The 15,872-nt window shown below is 36.6% G+C and overlaps 3 protein-coding genes across 3 annotated transcripts in view; all 3 read left to right on the top strand.

Moving 5' to 3' along the window:
• LOC125201006 (disease resistance protein RGA2-like) overlaps positions 1-14,993 on the top strand; it is a 71,381-nt gene extending 56,388 nt beyond the window's left edge. The window contains exons 3-6 of the mRNA XM_089064576.1: positions 10,132-13,606; positions 13,868-13,918; positions 14,440-14,593; positions 14,756-14,993. Coding sequence (XP_088920702.1) covers positions 10,150-13,606; positions 13,868-13,918; positions 14,440-14,549 — 3,618 coding nt within the window. The 5' untranslated portion in view covers positions 10,132-10,149 and the 3' untranslated portion in view covers positions 14,550-14,593; positions 14,756-14,993. The remainder of the gene's footprint in view (positions 1-10,131; positions 13,607-13,867; positions 13,919-14,439; positions 14,594-14,755) is intronic.
• LOC125201008 (putative disease resistance protein RGA1) lies at positions 159-7,005 on the top strand. Its single transcript, XM_048098877.2, has 5 exons — positions 159-3,629; positions 3,791-3,877; positions 6,422-6,530; positions 6,689-6,736; positions 6,824-7,005. Exons 1-3 carry the CDS (start codon positions 1,697-1,699, stop codon positions 6,448-6,450), a joined length of 2,049 nt encoding a protein of 682 aa, XP_047954834.2. The 5' UTR covers positions 159-1,696; the 3' UTR covers positions 6,451-6,530; positions 6,689-6,736; positions 6,824-7,005.
• On the top strand, positions 898-1,668 carry LOC148931277 (disease resistance protein RGA2-like). Its single transcript, XM_089063818.1, has one exon. The coding sequence runs from the start codon at positions 898-900 to the stop codon at positions 1,666-1,668; it is 771 nt and encodes a 256-aa protein (XP_088919944.1).
• Positions 14,994-15,872: the final 879 nt, after the last annotated feature.

Genomic DNA, 15,872 nt, shown 5'->3' with positions numbered 1-15,872 from the left:
AATTTAAACAAAAAGAAGTTGAAGGATAAGAAAATGAAAAGGAAAAGCATATCTAGAATGTAAGGCTGTGAGCTCTTCATCCTTCACATCTAATCCATTTCTTTACCTAATCTCTCTCTTTCTCTCACTGCCCCAATAATACATCTCTTTCCTAAACTCTAAACTCTAAACTTCTATCTGAAACAGTTATCAGCTCAAAAAATGGAGGGAGAAGCCATGGCAGCCGTCCTTCAAGTTGTTGTTCAAAACCTGATCGACCACGCCAAGAAAGAGTTCTCACTTGTTCGTGGCCTCGAAAAAGAAGCAAAAAAGTTAAGTCAGAGCCTGGACACGATCCAGAAATTCTTGAACGATGCCGAGAAGCGTACTATTCCCGGTGAGGCTGTCAAAAGCTGGCTCAACAAGCTTGAAAACGTGGCCTTCGATGCTGACAACGTTTTGGATGAGTTCAACTATCATCTCCTCTGCAAGCCCACCAAACCTATGAAACAAAAGGTACTCTCATGCTTTTCCTCGCCATGCGTTAACACGCTCCCAAAATATGGCTCTTAGGATCCAAGAAATCAATGAGAATTTGGAGTCCATTAACAAAGAGGCTGCCGATCTTGGCCTCAAAGAGATGCTTGCCACCAATGTGCCCTCTTTGCCTGATGTGTCTCGTGAAACTGACTCATTCACTCTTGATCCAATTTTTATTGGAAGAGATGAGGAGGTGTCGAAAGTAGTTGAGATTCTTACGACTAGTGTCACAACTGATGAACGTGTTTCTATTCATGCTATTGTGGGAATGGGGGGATTGGGAAGACTACTTTGACTAGGAAAGTCTTTCATCTTCTAAAAGAAAAGAATCTCTTTGGATCACATGTTTGGGTGCATGTTTCTCAAATTTTTGATCCAATGGCTCTTCTAAAGAAAATCCTCACAGAGTTGGCTCCTCATAAAGTTGATGCTGAGATGAGTAAGCAAGATATTATGAAAAGGCTGGGAGAAGAATTGAAAGAAAAAACTTATCTTCTCATTCTTGATGATGTTTGGAATCAAGATCGTCCCGCATGGGATGGTTTTATCCAGTCATTGTTGGGGGTTAGTTCTATTAAGGGAAATGTTATTGTTGTTACCACTAGAATTATGGAGGTCGCTTCAATTGTGAGTCCACATTGTCCATACAAGTTGAAAGAGTTATCTGAGGAAGACTGTTTGTCAATTATCAAAGGAAAAAGCTTTGGAAAAAAAGATTTTCCGTTGGAATTTGAGGCTATTGGGAGAAAAATTGCAAGAAGATGTAAAGGTTTGCCATTAGCTGCCAATGTAGTTGGTGGAGTATTGCGCAGTAAATCTAAAGAAAAATGGATCTCAACCGAAGAGAAATGGCTTGCACGCAATGAAGGAGCTCATATCACAAATATATTGAGGTTGAGTTATGATGAATTGTCTGTACCATCACTCAAGAAGTGTTTTGCATATTGTTCTATTTTTCCCAAAGGTTGCCGATTTAAAAAGCAGGAACTGATTGAGTGTTGGATGGCAGAAGGATTTCTCGAAGCTGATGGAAATAACGACTTGGAATTTGTGGGAGAAAACTATTTCAATATACTTCTAGACAACTCTTTACTGCAAATTACAAGAAGATGTGATGATTGGGTGGAATATGTGATGTGGTTCTCATAATGCATCCGACATCTTCCCAGTTCGATACATGTTCCTTGAAGACAAGTCTAAGGATGTTTTGAAAAAAAATGCAAGATATTTGCGAACATTATTGTCCATGGATAGCATTTGTGGTAACATGTTCTCTGAGTTCAAAAGTGTTCGTGTTTTATCTTTTAGAATTTGTGGAGGCAATGAGTTGCCAAGTTCAATCATGAAGCTGATACATTTGAGAATTCTTAATATTAAGAAATCACACATTGCACGGCTTCCGGATTGGATTAGTGAACTCATACATTTGCAAACATTGAGAGCAGAAGTAGAGGAACTTCAACTTCCAAGTACATTGAAGTACTTGATTAACTTAAGGCATCTTTATGTTCCCAGATATGTAGAGTTGCCTACTGAGATTGGGAAGCTAACTTGTCTCCAAACCCTAGGATACTTTAGGGTGGGTGACAAGAGTGGCCATAAAATTGAAGAACTTGGAAGTTTGAACAATCTCAAAGGAAAATTGGAAATTTTTGATCTGGAAAAGGTTGGTAACAAGGAAGAGGCTGAGAAAGCAAATCTGCATAAAAAGTCAAAGTTATTGGAGTTGAACTTGAAGTGGGCTCTGGATAGAGAAGGTGAAACTACAAACGATGAGGATGTGTTGGAAGGCCTTCAACCTCACTCAAATTTGATGAAGTTAGAGATTGAAGGATTCAAGGGAATTAGATTTCCATCATGGAGTCCCGTTGAAAATGTGCATCAAGACTCTTGGGTACAGCTTGACAATTTGATTGACATAAGGCTCACATGGTGCTCAGAATGTGATGAAATCCCAGTGTTTGGGCAGTTGCCAAATCTCAAGTCTCTTTATTTGTATGAATTGAGTTGTGTGAAGTTCATAAATTCTTCTGCCCATGAATCCGAATGTATTGTTTTTCCAGCTCTTGAAAGCCTCGAAATGTATGACATGCCTAAGCTGACAGAGTGGGTACACACAGAATCAGTGGGTGTAAGTGGTGTCAAGCTATTCCCTCACCTCCAATACTTGGTGATCAAACGTTGCAAGCAATTGACGAATTTTCCAGCTCTTTTCTGCTCGCCTCTAAAAACGTTGGATATTGTAGACATTGGGAGCTACATGCCTATAGCAAACATATTTGAAACTGAGTTGACTTTGCTAACACAGCTTTTTGTAAGAAGAATAGATGATCAGGGATTCCTCCCAGATTGTTTATTCAGTAGCAATCCCAATCTGTCGGTATTGGAGATAAAGGAATGCCGCAATTTGAGAGGACTACCAGATGGTCTATGCACCATCAAATCTTTGGAGAAGTTGATTATAAGGGAGTGTCCAAATTTGGAACATGTTGGCGTACAACACTCAGAAGGAAGCCTCACATGTCTTAAAGAGTTGGAGATTGAGGACTGCAATGCTTTGCTGCATCTGCCATGTGAACTGCTAGGATCCTCGCTCGAGAAACTAGTGTTGGAGAATTTAAGTAGCCTAAAGAATGTAGCTGAGATAATTGACTGTCTGCCGAAATTGGCCCGTCTAACATGGTTGAGAATTCTTGGTGTTCCTCAATTTTCGGCAGTTGGTTATAGTCGTAATTGTATCCTAAACATAGATGTTAGTATGATTGGATCAATGGAGATTGTTGATGGCATATTGCAAGGATGCAGCTTACAAATCAAGTATTTAAACTTGAAGGGGAGGGAAGTTTGGGAAAGTCTGCCGGAATCTCTGCAAATATTAAAGTTGTCGAATTTTGGAATGGAAGAGTTACCTGATTGGTTGGGAAACTTGTCATCCCTAATTGAGTTGAATATAAGTAATTGCAAGAAGTTAAGGCGTCTACCCATAGATGTGATACAGTGCATCGCTAAGCTAAGATACCTTAGTATTTCAGAGTGCCCAGGAGTATGTTTTCACATTTCCCAATGGCCAGAGATTTCCCATATCGCCTTCATCGGCATTGATGGACAACGTGAGTATCAATAATTTTCTTGTTTGTTTTGTTTTTAGAAACCGTTGCATGTTTATAAAACTTGTGGTGTTTCTATTTCGATTTTATCTCGTTATTTTAGTGTGATACTAATATTTTTCACGATTGAAAACATTTGACAATAAAATGGTGTGATGAGGCAGGAGTGGTTGCAGAAAGAGATGATGCAGTGCGCAGGGAGGAATTGTGGAGAATTTTCTTGGAGCAAAAGCAACACCAAAATTCGTATAGTAAGAAAGTTTGACAATTGTACTCATTTTACACATATTATTGCATGAAAACTGAAAAACGTTAAGGTATTTAACAAGTTTGGATTGATTGTCTCTTGTATTTTGGTATCAAACAAAACCCCCCCTGTTTTGTATTCATGCCTTTGTCTTGAATCTGACTATTAAATTGTGTCACGTGTATTTCAACTATAGGAATTTGAAAAACGATCTTGTCATCATCCTTTATAGTTGAAAATTGAAATAGTATATGAAAGTGAAACTTCATTTTGGAATAGAAGATGGTGTCCTGTGTTTTATAAGTGATATTTTATTCTGGCTCTATTCTCTATGGTTTAAGGTAGATGCTACTTTTAGATAATAATTTTGAATGTAAATTCTTGGTCCAAATATCATCTATGACTCATTTTGGCTGGCAATGATCTTTAGGATTGTGATTATGAAGAAATAAATATGCAGATTTTTTGGAAAGGCCAAAAAAATGTAAGAATGAAAATTTAAGTTAAAGTCAAACAAATATGAACTTGTAATGTTTCGAGTTAATTGCATAACTAGTTTGGAGCTAATCTTTTTATAATACACAATGTTAAAATTTCCCAACAAATATTAAAATTTCCCAACAGCTTTGGCTGAAGAAGGTGAAGCAGATATTTGTGTTAGAGCAGAGATTTTATAATCATATTATATTAAGGGAACTGTCAAGATATTCACATATATTGAAGTAAAAGTAACATATAGACATGAATAGCTCACTCTCTTAGAGAAACTATTTTTTGCACCTCACTTCCTTGACTCGACTAACACGAAACTTCGCCGTACGAGTGTGAAGCAACTCCAACACCTCGACACATTCAACCAGATCCGAATCAGTTACCAGCAACACCCATTCCTCGTCGTCGTCAAGATACCTGAGCTGGAACTCCCCTGTCCCAAGTTCGAACCTCTTCACCACCTCTGAGTACAGTACAAAGCACCCTGCCGACGCCTCAAACTTGAACCTCACCGTGTTTTCTCCGTCAGTAGCTTTCACTGTGATTATTGCAGAATCTCTCCTCACATTTGTAGTTTCATCAAGACTACCAGAGCTTTGATGAACTGACGTTCATCATTGGTACAGATTCAGAGATGTATGGCAAGTCAGTCACGTCCGGCGATTCCTGCTTCTTGTCAATCTCATCACCGGAGCATGCTTTCCAGCCACTGTTCCGAGCTTGGGGAAGGAACGGATCGTGTGGATCCATTGATGGAGTCATCCAAGGCATCGTGTTCAAACTAGCAGGCCATGACGGACTCATGTCTAATGCAGCCGACTTGGATCCATCGCAAACACCACGGTTCTATACATCTTCCATATCTAGAAGACATTCTTCTTCCCTTTCCACATCAATGACTACACAGGCTGCTGCGGTTTCAACAACGGCATCTGATTGTGCGGACAAACTAGTTAGACCGCTCAGCAAAAGATTTCAACCACGGTCGAGATCTATTCACTGAACAGATTCAAGCATGCCTCGTATCTTCTTCCAAGACCGATCGACCTTTTTTATTTTGCGGAAAGGCCATCGAGCAATTCCATGTTGCCTGCATATCCTTTTCAGAGTTGTAGGACAAACTACAACTCTGCGTTCTCACAAATATGGAACCAGTATTCGACAATTTCTGTACATGTTTCGATTATATATCAATCTATACGTCAAAAAGAAAAAATAATCACTCACCACCAAGGCTACTTACAGCATCTTTAAGGCTTCCGGAGAAGTCTGAAGAACATTTAAGCTAATGTTTTTCTCACTCGTATTTCGTTTCTTCTCCATTTAGACAAGAAACGAAACAACGCAGTTCATCACATTATCATTGAAATGAACCCTGCATATCAAAAACTTGATGACTGTATTTGTTTTTGAAGTACTAACCTATTTTGAATATCTTTTGATGGAGTGTAAGTGTTAGCAAGCTACGGTCAGAAGTGAGCATTAATGCGAGAGTCGACAACATATTGCAAGACTGTCACTTTTCACTTGTTTTATTGATGAAGCAGAGACTTGTTTTATTTGCATAGCTAGAGAGTTTGATGGCTGTGCTCACTTTATCCATAATTATTGAATGAAAATTGTAAAATGTAAGGTATTTAAGACGTTTGGTGGATTGATTTTATTGTTGTTGTATTTTATGGAACAAGCTCCTATATTTTTTGTAGTTATGTCTTGGTCTTTTGTCTGACTATTAGACTACTGTCGCTTTACTTATATTTAGTGATGGATGCATGTTTCAAAACAGGTGTTTGTGTTGCAAATTGCAAATTAAAATTTCAAAACAGGTTTGGCATGTCGTTTGTGTGGTGTGTACATATTTCTTATACCGCAAAATGGTGGCAAAACAGATGAAACAGACACTTGTTGTCGATTTGACACTTGTACTCATTTTATCCGTGGTGTTATTGCATGAAAATTGTAAAATATATGGTATATAAGTAGTTTAGATTGATTTTGGTCTTGAACTTATATGTAGTGATGGACTCATGATTTTGATTTGGGGTGTGCCGAACAGATCAGGTCGGAGCAATTGGCGCTGCATAGCTGTGGAGTCACCTCTGGCAAGAAATGCCGCAATGTTTCTGCACCGAGTCCATCATGTTTTTCTCTTCATGGACAAGAAGGTACTCATAGACACTCCTTCTATGCTCTGTTTTGATCAATACTATTATTATATATCTATCATTGTCCCTTTGCGCTCCTGGTTATCAATTTTGAGCAGCCATTGGATCAATCTTTCCATTTACGAACATTCTCTAATAAGATCTGTTCTGTTATACAGAGATGTCATTTCCCTCACTACCTACATCGAAGAATTTGGGTAATCCTGGTGAGTATTTCTCTGCACGAATCGTTTCATGTTTTTTCTTTTTGTTCCGTTTTTTGAAGATTTGAATTATTACATTGTTGAACACAGGATGGCGCGGAGTTGGGGCAGATGTCTTTGTTTCGATTCTTTCAATTTTTGTGTTTGGTTCCATACTGTTTTGATGTTAGCCATATTCTCTGTGAAGAAGAGTTTAGATTTGTGATGGGAGCTGCCTTGGTGTATATGTTGAGCTGTTATCATGTATAGTAATAGCTTTCTTCTTTCTTTCTTCTCATTTTTCTTTTTCCTTTCCTTTTTAATGGTATCGTTTTTACTTTTGTCTTTTGCTCAGTTATTCCTTATCTGTTTTGTTTACATTACGTGCTTCATGGATTTTAATTCTTTCATATTTCGTAGCATATCTGGAGACTGTAGCCATTTCCAATGTAAGTAAAGACACATAAACACACACTGGTATTTATCAATATGCCTTTTATATATTGATATTTTCTATTAATCTTCGATTTGACAATGTGCAGTTTCCCTATTATCGAGCTGTCATGTACAAAGTTGGCTGCCTGTTTTATTCAATTTATTCATTGTTAGTTTCCCAATGTTTTTCAGTTAATATTTGCTCCTCTCTCTGTATGTGTGTCTAAATTTTATTATGTGGCTGAAAATTTTTGGGTGCTTGAGATGGCGTTGCTTGTGTTTGGGTGTATTTGTGCTTGTGCGCCTACTCGTTTGGGAACCAAATATTATAATACAGAGATCTACTTTATATGCATATGATGTTAATGATAATTCATAATTATAACTGAAGTTTTAAATTATCGTTGTTCAGTGACCTAAGTTAGAACTCGAATGTCATGTTATTGAAGTATCAAACTATTGTTGATCTGCTCATTTGGTTGGAACGCAGGATGGATGAGGAACAAAGTGTTGGTTGGGAGTTGGCAAGAGTGGGTGTTGATGCTTTAGGTGCTGCAATGCTAGTCACCATCATACTCGGACCTTCCAAATTCTAATACAACTTTCAATTTGTAATCTCCTGGCTTCTTTGACACATGACCAACTCTTCTATAACTGTATTCAAATCTTTTCCACTCTTGTATAGCTGTATCATGTTTGATTCATATTGGCAGACATTCTAACCAAAACACTCACTCATGATGTTTTTCAGTTAATTCACAAGATGGGGCGTCTAAAGCCTCCCTAAGGGTGTCGAAACAGGCTGTGAGGACATTCGTGTCTTCAACGAGGGAGACCTCGTTGAATGCAAATGTCAACAAGTACTCTCTCCGTCCTGGCTAAGATGACACATTTCTTAGTCGGCCTGAGATTTTAGGAGTTGTTGGTTAATATAGTTAATTGGAGAGAGAATGATGGGGAGGAAGTATTAAATCAATACAAGTTTATAAATAGCTTTAATAAGAAACTCATTACAATAATGAGGCCCACTCACCGGAACCAGGCCATCAAGTTTATTAACATGACCTGAGGCCCAAAAGAATACAAAAGTTAGGCCCAGCCCATATAATTCACAATTTAACTCGGCCACTAAATTTAATAATTTAATTTATGTTATTAGCATTCATTAATCAAAATTCAGATTTTGTATTTTTTATATAAAACTTATTTAAACTCAATAAGAATTTTCTTAAACTTTTATGATTTGTAGTAAAAATTTTGAAAGAAGCAAATGAACTCTAAATGATTATTTTTCATGATTTTATAAGCAATTCAAAAAAAAGAAGAAGCAAGACAACTAAATACATATATTATACTACTAAAATAATGAAATTTAACATTTTTTAAAAAAATAAATAAATAAATAATATTAAAAAGTTTCATATACCAAGTCCATTTTTTTTCATGACAAACATGTTTAAGAGTTAAAGAGTGGTTAGTTTAGGTATCACTGATTAACTAATATAAGTACTCCACTTACATTTATCTTTTATTTTGATTCAACTCACCTAGGGATGTCAATTGGGCTAACCCGTTCGGGTTCAGGCCAGCCCATTCGGGTCGCCGGGCTATTCGGGTTATGGATTTTTCGGGTCATAAATTTTCAACCCTAACCCTAACCCGTCGGGTTATTCGGGCCTAAAAGCTTTCGAAAATAATCTCTTGTATCAAAATTTTCTTCTATAAAATAATTTTAAATTTTAGATACTTTTTTCTTTTTAGTTTAGAATCCTATAAAATCTTCAAATTTTAATATTTTTTTCAATAATACTTGAAAAGAAGTCTTTCATCTCGATCAACTACAATATAAATTAAAGCTTGTGTTCGTGTCATTATTATGGCATCGTTCGTAACTAATTCTTTATGAAAATTAAAAATCATATCTTACATTAATCATTATTAAAATGATAAATATATTTAAGATTTTGATGGGTTAGTTCTTAATTTTGTCTTGATTGGCTTTGCTGGTGGTAAGACACTAGTAGCAGATGATGGGACGGTGCAATAATGAGCTGAGATGGAACTTGAAAACTGATATTATGGGATCGAGTGAAAAAGTGTAGAATGGAGATTGAATAAGACTAATGATTGTGTAGAATGAAGATTGCATAAGATTAATGATTGTGTAAAATGAAGATTGAGGATTAAAAATATAAAACATCCCTAAAACTTAACATTTTATAATTAAAACTCACAACCCACGGGCCGACCCGCAACCCATTCGGGCCAACCCGTTTAACCCGCCAACCCGTTTAGCCCGTTTTGTATTCAGGTAATAAAATTACAGCCCTAACCCGCTCATATTACCGGGTTGTTCGGGCCGGCCCACGAATTTCGGATTGAATTGACATCCCTACTCACCATATTATTATGAATCTGATACACGAGTGATATACTCCCTCCGATTTTTAAAAATAATAACTATTTTATTTTGGGCCTTTCCTTAAAAATAAAAACTTTAAAATCTTTCTATTTTAGGATATGAACCTTACAATCCACTAACTCTACTTTTAAAACTTTTTCTCATTCATCACTCATTCTTTACCTAGTTTTTTTCCATCTCTCTTATTTTATTAATTATTCATTAAAACTTGTACCATTTGAAATGTTTTTATTTTTTTAATTTGGAGGGAATAGTTTAAAGTCACACTTCCCTCCATTAGTAAATAAACATTGTTCAACGAGTTTGATCAAATTTTTATTGAAACAAAAAGCGGAATAGATATTTTCATATCTCATTTGGCTGTCAAACGACAAAAAAAAAATAAAAAACATAAAGAAGTTGTCGGCAGCAACTGAAACAGAAGAAAGTGAAAAAGAAAAGCATTTGCAGAATGAAAGGCTGTGAACTCATCTTATCTCTTCCTAGATCTCACTTTCTCTTCGCTCACTGCACCAATAATTCATCTGCATTTCCAAACCCCTAACCTTTCTCTCTGAAAAAGTTATCATCAGCTGAAAGAATGGAGGGAGAAGCTGCCGCCGCCGTCCTTCAAGTTGTTGTTCAAAACATCATCGACCACTGTAAGAATGAGTATCGACTCGTTCAAGGTCTCAAAAAAGAAGCAAAAAAGTTTGGTGAGAGTATGGAAACGATCCTGAAATACTTGGACGATGCTGGGAAGCGTACTATTACTGACGAGGCTGTCAAAAGCTGGCTCAAGAGGCTTGAAAACGTGGCCTTCGATGCTGACAACGTTTTGGATGAACTCAAATATCATCACCTCATCAAACAAATCAAGCCCAACAAACCCATGAAACAAAAGGTACTCTCATTCTTCTCACCATTAGCTGATTATTCACATTCCCAAAGTATGGCTGTTAAAATCAAAGAAATCAATGAGGATTTGGAGGTCATTAACAAACAGGCTACCGATCTTTGCCTCCAAGAGATGCTTGTTACCAATGTGCCAACTTTGCCTGATGTGTCTCGTGAAACTGACTCATTCACTCTTGATCCAATTTTTATTGGAAGAGATAAGGTGGCGTCGGAAATAGTTGAAAAGCTTACCGATTTTATCGCAACTGATGAACGTGTTTCTGTCCTTGCCATTGTGGGAATGGGAGGATTGGGGAAGACTACTTTGACTAGGAAAGTCTTTCATCTTCTAAAACAAAAGAATCTGTTTGGATCACATATTTGGGTGCATGTTTCTCAAATTTTTGATCCAATTGTTCTTCTCAACAAAATTTTCAAAGAGTTGACTTCTTCTGATCAAATTGAAGTTAAGAGTAGGCAAGACATTCTCAAAAAGATTCAAGAAGCTTTGAACAGTAAGTCTTATCTTCTTATTCTTGATGATGTTTGGAATGAAGATCGTCCCACATGGGATGGTTTTATCAATTCCTTGTCGGGCGTTAGTTCTATTAAAGGAAATGTCATTGTTGTTACCACCAGAAGTATGAAGGCGGCTACCACCGTGAATGCAATTCCTACATATCAATTGGAAGGATTACCCGAGGATGATTGTTGGTCAATTATCAAAGTAAAAACATTTGGAAAAGAGGATGTTCCTTCACAATTTGAGGCCATTGGGACAGAGATTGCAAAAAAATGCCAAGGTTTGCCGTTAGCTGCCAACGTAGTTGGTGGATTACTGCACAATAAATCTGAGGAAGAATGGTGCTCAATCAAAGATAATTGGCTTTCACAAGATGAAGGAGATCATATCATAAAGATATTGAAGTTGAGCTTTGATAATTTGTCTCTACCATCACTCAAGAAGTGTTTTGCATATTGTTCACTTTTTTCTAAAGGTCATAGAATCGGAAAGCAAACATTGATTGAGTATTGGATGGCAGAAGGATTTCTTGTAGCTGATGAAAGCAATGGCATGGAATATGTGGGAGACAAATTTATCAATGTTCTTATACACAACTCATTATTACAAATTGCAGAAAGAGATGATTATGAATCTGAGGAATGTTGTGTGATGCACGATCTTGTGCATGATCTTGCATCTTCTGTTTTAGCCGGTTCTCATAATGCAGATGGCATATCCCCAGTTCGATACATGTTTTTCGAAGAAAATTCAATTGATGTCCTAAAACAAAATGCAAAATATTTGCGCACTCTTTTGTCCATGGATCATAGCATCATGTTCTTAGACTTTCAAAGTGTTCGTGTTTTAACTTTGGGAAGTGGTACAGTTAAGGAGTTGCCAAGTTCAATCATGAAGTTGATACATTTGAGAGTTCTTGATATTAACAGATCAAGTATTGAGTATCTTCCGGATTGGATTGGTAAACTGGTTCACTTGCAAACATTGAGAGCAGAGAATCGTTATTTAGAGAAACTTCCAAGTACTTTGAAGTACTTGACTAATTTAATGCATCTTTATATTAGATATGGTGTAGAGTTGCCTGCTGAGATTGGGAGATTAACTTCTCTCCAAACACTGGAGTATTTTAAAGTTGGTGACAAAGATGGATGGAAAATCGAAGAGCTGGGAAGTTTGAATGGTCTTAGAGGAGAGCTGGAAATTTCCAACCTTGAAAGGGTGGATAACAAGGAAGAGGCTGAGAAAGCAAGACTATCTGCCAAGTCAAAATTATTGGAGTTATGTTTGGCGTGGGATGAAGATAGAGAAGGTGAAATTACAAATGATGAGAATGTGTTGGAAGGGCTTCAACCTCACACAAATTTGAAGAAGTTAAGGATTGAAGGATACAAGGGAAAACGATTTCCATCATGGACTCGAAAGATGGAAGTTGAAAAAGTGGGTGAAATCTCTTGTGTACCACTTAACAATTTGACTGAGATATATCTCGTAAAATGCTATAAATGTGAAGAAATCCCAATGTTTGGGCAGTTGCCAAATCTCGTGACGCTTTGTTTGGAAGAATGGGCTAATTTGAAGTCAATAAGTTCTTCATTCTATGGATTAGAGAAAGGGGAGACACGTATTGTTTTTCCAGCTCTCAAAATACTCGAATTGGCGTCAATGGATGAGCTAACAGAGTGGGCAGAAGTAGAATCAAGTGACGTCAAGGTATTTCCTCAGCTCCAACGCTTGGATATAAAGAAGTGCCCCAAATTGAAAGGATTTCCACGTGAAATGATAGGATCCTCGCTCGAGAATCTGGTGTTGGACAGTATGAGTAGCCTAGAGAATCTACCTGGAATAATTGACCGCCTCAGTTTGATGGAGTTGAATATAAAGAAGTGTTCAAATTTGAAGGAGTTGATTATAAAGGAGTGTCCGAATTTGAAGGAGTTGAATATAGAGAAGTGTCAAAATTTGAAGGAGTTGATTATAAAAGGGTGTCCAAATCTGAAGGAGTTGAATATAAAGGAGTGTCAAAATTTGAAGGAGTTGATTACAAAGGAGTGTCCAAATTTGAAGGAGTTAGATATATATGTGTGTCCAGATCTGAAGGAGTTGATTATAAAGGAGTGCCTCGAAAGCTTGAAGATTAGGGGATGCAATGCTTTGCTGTATATTCCATGTCAAATGATAGGATCCCTGCTCAAGACTCTGTTTTTGGTGAATATAAGTAGCCTAAAGAATCTACCTGAAATAATTGAGTGCCTCCGAAAATCGCCCCATCTAAAACATTTGATAATTTGGTGTGCTCCTCAATTCATGCCCACTTGTTTAGTTGATATCCTACCTTCTTTTAATAGCTTAGAAGGGTTGGTATTAGATGCAAGTATGGGGGGATCAATTGAGAGTGTTGATGCCTTATTGCAAGCATGCAGAAGCAGCTCCCACTCACTTACACATTTAACAGTGAAGGGGATCAGAGGTAGTACTTGGGTAAATCTGGTAGAATCACTTCAACATCTCACTGCTCTTATTTACTTGAACTTGGAGACTATTGGAACGGAAAGCTTACCTCAATGGTTAAAGAGTATGAATGCAAGGCGTCGCACAGATGACAACGGTTTGTATATCGAGATTAACGGAGAAGAAATAAGTGAGTATGAATTATCTTTGAATTCTTGTTTTTTTTTATAGAAACAATATTACAGTATATGTGAGACTACATCTGTCAAAATTCTAATTTTCAGAAATTCACTTACTCCCTTTGTGTTGTTTAGATTTAGATGATAGTAAATATCCAATTTTATCTAGTACAGTAATTATTTTAGATTTATACCCATCCTTTCAATTTTCGATTTAACTGCCTTCTTTTTTGCAATTGCATCTCATTAGTATCATCCGTTGTATTTTACAGATATACCGTTGCCAGAACTACGTACATTGCTGGATTCGGGTAACCCTGCAGGTGCCTATTTACTATTCTTTTTATATTAAAGGTGTATTTTCTTTTATTTTAATTGATGGATGATATATAATTCACCTTTTAACTCAAATTTATAATAATAATAATAATATCATGTTATTTATTATACTATTAATGTGATAAAAATATGGTCTGATGCTCTTTTGTGATTTGTGGTGGATGCTACTTTAGGATAAGAATTTTGGATGCAAATGCTTGGTCCAAATATTATTTAATTATGACTCATTTGGCTGGCAATGATCTTTAGGATTGTGATTATGAGGAAATAAAAATGTGGATTTTTTGTGCTGTGATTGGAAAGGCTAAAAAAATGTTAGAATTCAAATTAAAGTTAAAGTCGATTTAATTGCAATATCAACTAGTTTGGAGCTAATCTTTTTTTAAGCAGATCAACTTGCTAGACTAAGCTGCACACAATTATCGCAAAATGGTTAATTGAAAGCTACGTACTTTTCCTCTCAACGAGATTTTATTTATAATACACATTGTTTCCGTTGAAGAAGAAGCTGAAGTTGAAGCTAAAGATGAAGAAGCTGAAGCTAAAGAAGAAGAAAGTAAAAGGGGAAAGGATTTGTGTTTGAGTTTGAGGTGCTTCCAAAGAGCGAGGAGGTGAAGAAGGAATCATTATGCATCAAACATTTCTTCAAATTCACACTGGTAAGATTCAGCTTCACCAACAATTAATTCCATATTCTTTGATTGATATAGTTATATGATTACCATTAGTTTGAGACATCATCTCCAATTCTAGTCTTGTTTTTTCATATGTTTTCCTCTACTTCTTCACACTGTAAATAGCAAATTAAAATTTCCCTACAGGTTTGGCTGAAGAAGGTGAAGCAGAGGATTGTTTAAAGAGCAGTGTGGAATTTGCATACCAAGAAAGTTTGACGGCTGTACTCATTTTATCCCTGGTGTTATTGCATGACAGTTTGGATTGATTTTGTTGTTGTGTTTTATCGAACAAGATCCTATGTTTTGTAGTTATGTCTGACTATTAGATTATTGTCACTTATATTTGGTGATGGATTCATGGTTTTCATTTGTTTTCTTTTAATTTCCTTGTTTTTCAATTCTCTTCTGAATGAGTTGTGAAAACGTGGATATATATTATGGAGTATAGATTATAGATGTTGGATAATCTCAAACTCAAACACAGCAAGTCTTCCCTCCCTCTCTGTCACACACAGCTACTTCTGAATGAGTTGGAGTATTACATTAAGGGAACTGTGAAGATATTCAAATACTTGTACTAACATGTAGACATGAATAGCCCCCTCCCTGTCTGTCGAGAAACTATTTTTTGTAGCTCACTTCCTCAATCCGACTTACACAAAACTTCACCGTACGAGTGTGAAGCAACTCCGGCTCCACACATTCGACCAGATCCGAATCAGTTACCAGCAACACCCGGCCCATTCCTCGTCATCGTCAAGATCCTGAGCTGGAAATCCCCTGTCCAAAGTTCGAACCTCTTCGCCACCTCCGAATACACTAATACAGTTCAAAGCACCCTGCAGACAACTCGAACTTGAACCGTACTAAGTTTTCTGAGCGATTGTTGAAGTAATGACTCAAGATTAAATTGCAGTGAATTTTGAATTTTATCTCAGTTTTTCCGTAAAACCTAAAAGGTGAAGTGACAGATTGAGACGTTATTGAGCCTGTCAAATTATATAAATTGGACTTAAATTTAGGATTTAGTAAAGCCCAAATTAAACAGCGCCGTTTTTCTATTTCAAAATTTTCATATGGTGTTGTCACATGCAAATAATGATAGAAACAATCAGACTACTAAAAATCTAAAATATTTGTAGTTTGAAGCAGCTAAAGATAAGATTTTGAACAATGTACCAAATAATGAAGAAGTTATTATCACAAGCCCAAATAGTTAATTTACAATCTTGACCCATTTTGTGACACTTAACCAATAAAA

This window comes from Salvia hispanica, chromosome 2, assembly GCF_029641045.1.
Source record: "Salvia hispanica isolate PSC_SH4W2 chromosome 2, Shi_PSC_v1, whole genome shotgun sequence".
Lineage (NCBI taxonomy): Eukaryota > Viridiplantae > Streptophyta > Magnoliopsida > Lamiales > Lamiaceae > Salvia > Salvia hispanica.
The sequence above is the reverse complement of the archived record's forward strand: the minus strand, read 5'-3'. Positions and strand labels throughout refer to the sequence as shown.

Bases quoted from the DNA above. Each gene is read 5' to 3' on its own strand.
- LOC148931277 (XM_089063818.1), top strand. From the start codon at position 898: ATGGCTCTTCTAAAGAAAATCCTCACAGAGTTGGCTCCTCATAAAGTT.
- LOC125201008 (XM_048098877.2), top strand. From the start codon at position 1,697: ATGTTCCTTGAAGACAAGTCTAAGGATGTTTTGAAAAAAAATGCAAGA. The intron at 3,630-3,790 runs GTGAGTATCAAT...GTGATGAGGCAG, and splicing joins CATCGGCATTGATGGACAAC to GAGTGGTTGCAGAAAGAGAT. The intron at 3,878-6,421 runs GTAAGAAAGTTT...TGTGCCGAACAG, and splicing joins GCAACACCAAAATTCGTATA to ATCAGGTCGGAGCAATTGGC.